The sequence below is a fragment of the Fulmarus glacialis genome, unplaced genomic scaffold (genome assembly GCF_000690835.1).
Source record: "Fulmarus glacialis isolate BGI_N327 unplaced genomic scaffold, ASM69083v1 scaffold18298, whole genome shotgun sequence".
Lineage (NCBI taxonomy): Eukaryota > Metazoa > Chordata > Aves > Procellariiformes > Procellariidae > Fulmarus > Fulmarus glacialis.
This window is the reverse complement of record NW_009227765.1, coordinates 1-1,832: the sequence shown is the minus strand read 5'-3', so window position 1 is coordinate 1,832 and position 1,832 is coordinate 1. Positions and strand designations below refer to the sequence as shown.

The 1,832-nt window shown below is 52.1% G+C and overlaps 1 protein-coding gene across 1 annotated transcript; it reads right to left on the bottom strand.

Annotated features, from left to right (window-relative positions):
* Positions 1–543: 543 nt before the first annotated feature.
* On the bottom strand, positions 544–1,353 carry LOC104080765 (zinc finger protein 239-like). The gene is made up of 2 exons (XM_009583273.1): positions 954–1,353; positions 544–881 (listed from the first exon to the last, which is right to left on the bottom strand). The coding sequence occupies exons 1-2, from the start codon at positions 1,351–1,353 to the stop codon at positions 544–546; spliced, it is 738 nt and encodes a 245-aa protein (XP_009581568.1).
* Between the last annotated feature and the right edge of the window lie 479 nt (positions 1,354–1,832).

The window sequence follows — 1,832 nt, the reverse complement described above, 5'->3', positions numbered from 1 at the left end:
CCCTTTTTTTTTATTTGGGGTCACCCCTCTCCTTTTTTGGGGTCACCCCTCCTTCTTTTATTTGGGTTCCCCTCCTTTTTTTGAGGATCACCCCCCTTTTTTTTTATTTGGGGTCACCCCTCTCCTTTTTTTGGGGTCACCCCTCCTTCTTTTATTTGGGTTCCCCTCCTTTTTTTGTGGGTCAACCCCCTTTTTTTATTTGAGGTCAACCCCCCTCCTTTTTTGGGGGTCACCCCTCCTTTTTTTTTATTTGGGGTCACCCCTCTCCTTTTTTTGGGGTCACCCCTCCTTCTTTTATTTGGGTTCCCCTCCTTTTTTTGAGGATCACCCCCCTTTTTGATTTGGGGACACCCCCCTTTTTTATTTGGGATCACCCCCCTTTTTTATTTGGGGTCACCCCCCTTTTTTATTTGGGGTCACCCCCCTTTTTCTGGCATCACCCCTCCTTTTTTTGAGGGTCACCCTCTTTTTTTTTTTTTTTTGATTTGGGGTCCCCCCCCCTTCCTTTCTCCGGGGCCTCACCCCTCCCTTTTTTGGGGGCATCTACGGAGCAATTCCTCCTCCTCCTCCTCCTCCCCGGGAACCGAGCTCCGTCAAATCCTCCTCCTTCCCGGCCGGATCGTGGAGCCGCTGATGCTTCACCAAGCTCGACCGGACACCGAACCTCCTCCCGCAAACGGGACAGGGATACGGTTTCTCTCCCGTATGGATCCGTCGATGCCGACTGAGGTTAGAGCTTTGAACGAAACGCTTCCCGCAAGCCGGACATTCGTAAGGTCGTTCTCCCGTATGGAGTCGTCGATGGATAACGAGGACGGAACGAGCGCTGAATCCTTTTCCGCATTCTCCGCATTTATAGGGTTTTTCTCCCGTATGTAATCCTTGATGGCGTACCAAGCTGGAGCTGACCCGGAATCTTTTCCCGCATTCGGCGCAGGTATACGGAGTTTCACCGGCGTGGGATCGCCTATGGATAAGGAGATCCGAGCTTTGGACGAAGCTTTTCCCACATTCCGGACACTTATAGGGTTTTTCACCTGTATGTCGACCTTGATGGCGGATGAGATGGGATCGTTCGTTAAAGGATTTTCCGCAAAAAGAGCAGGAAAAGGGTTTTTCTCCGGTGTGGGTTCGACGATGCTGGATGAGATCCGAGCTTTGCCCGAAACTTTTCCCGCATTCGGGACATTTATAGGGTTTTTCGCCGGTGTGGATCCGTTGATGACGGAAAAGATTGGAACGAGCGCTGAAACATTTCCCGCATTCGGAACAAATACAGGGAATATCATCCGGGCGGCTCCGGGAATGGAGGATACGATCAGCCTTCAAGCTTTTCCCATAAGGAATTTCCATCCCGTGCAGGCGTTGATGACGGAGGAGGTTGGATCGACGGCTGAAGCATTTCTGGCATTCGGGACAACGATGGGGTTTTTCCCCCGTATGGGTTTTTTGATGGGAATTCAGGTGAGAATTCCAGGTAAAAGTTTTCCCACATTTCGGACAGGGATAAGGACGTTCTCCGGAGTGGATGCGTTGGTGGCGGAGGAGGTAGGCGCTGTGGTTGAAGCTCTTCCCGCATTCGGTGCATAAAAATCTCCTCTTATCCCTCGGGATCGGGTCCTCTGGGGTGTCAAACCCCTTTCCAGGGAGAAGGGGATGAGCCGAATCCATTCCCGGGGGATTTTCCTGATGGTTCGGTGTGATTGTGCTCATCCCAGTGCTGGCTGGTCCTTCGCCTGCTGGGAAATTTGGGATGAGGACGGGGGGGGAAGCGGGGATTTGTGGAGGGATGGGGGAATTTGTGGAGGAATGGGGGGATTTGGAGAGGCAAT

What these genes read in the sequence shown, in the direction of transcription:
- LOC104080765 (XM_009583273.1), bottom strand. Translation starts at nt 1,353, where the DNA reads ATGGAAATTCCTTATGGGAAAAGCTTGAAGGCTGATCGTATCCTCCAT. An exon ending in CCATAGGCGATCCCACGCCG is followed by an intron (nt 882 to 953) that starts GTGAAACTCCGT and finishes TACGCCATCAAG; the next exon opens with GATTACATACGGGAGAAAAA.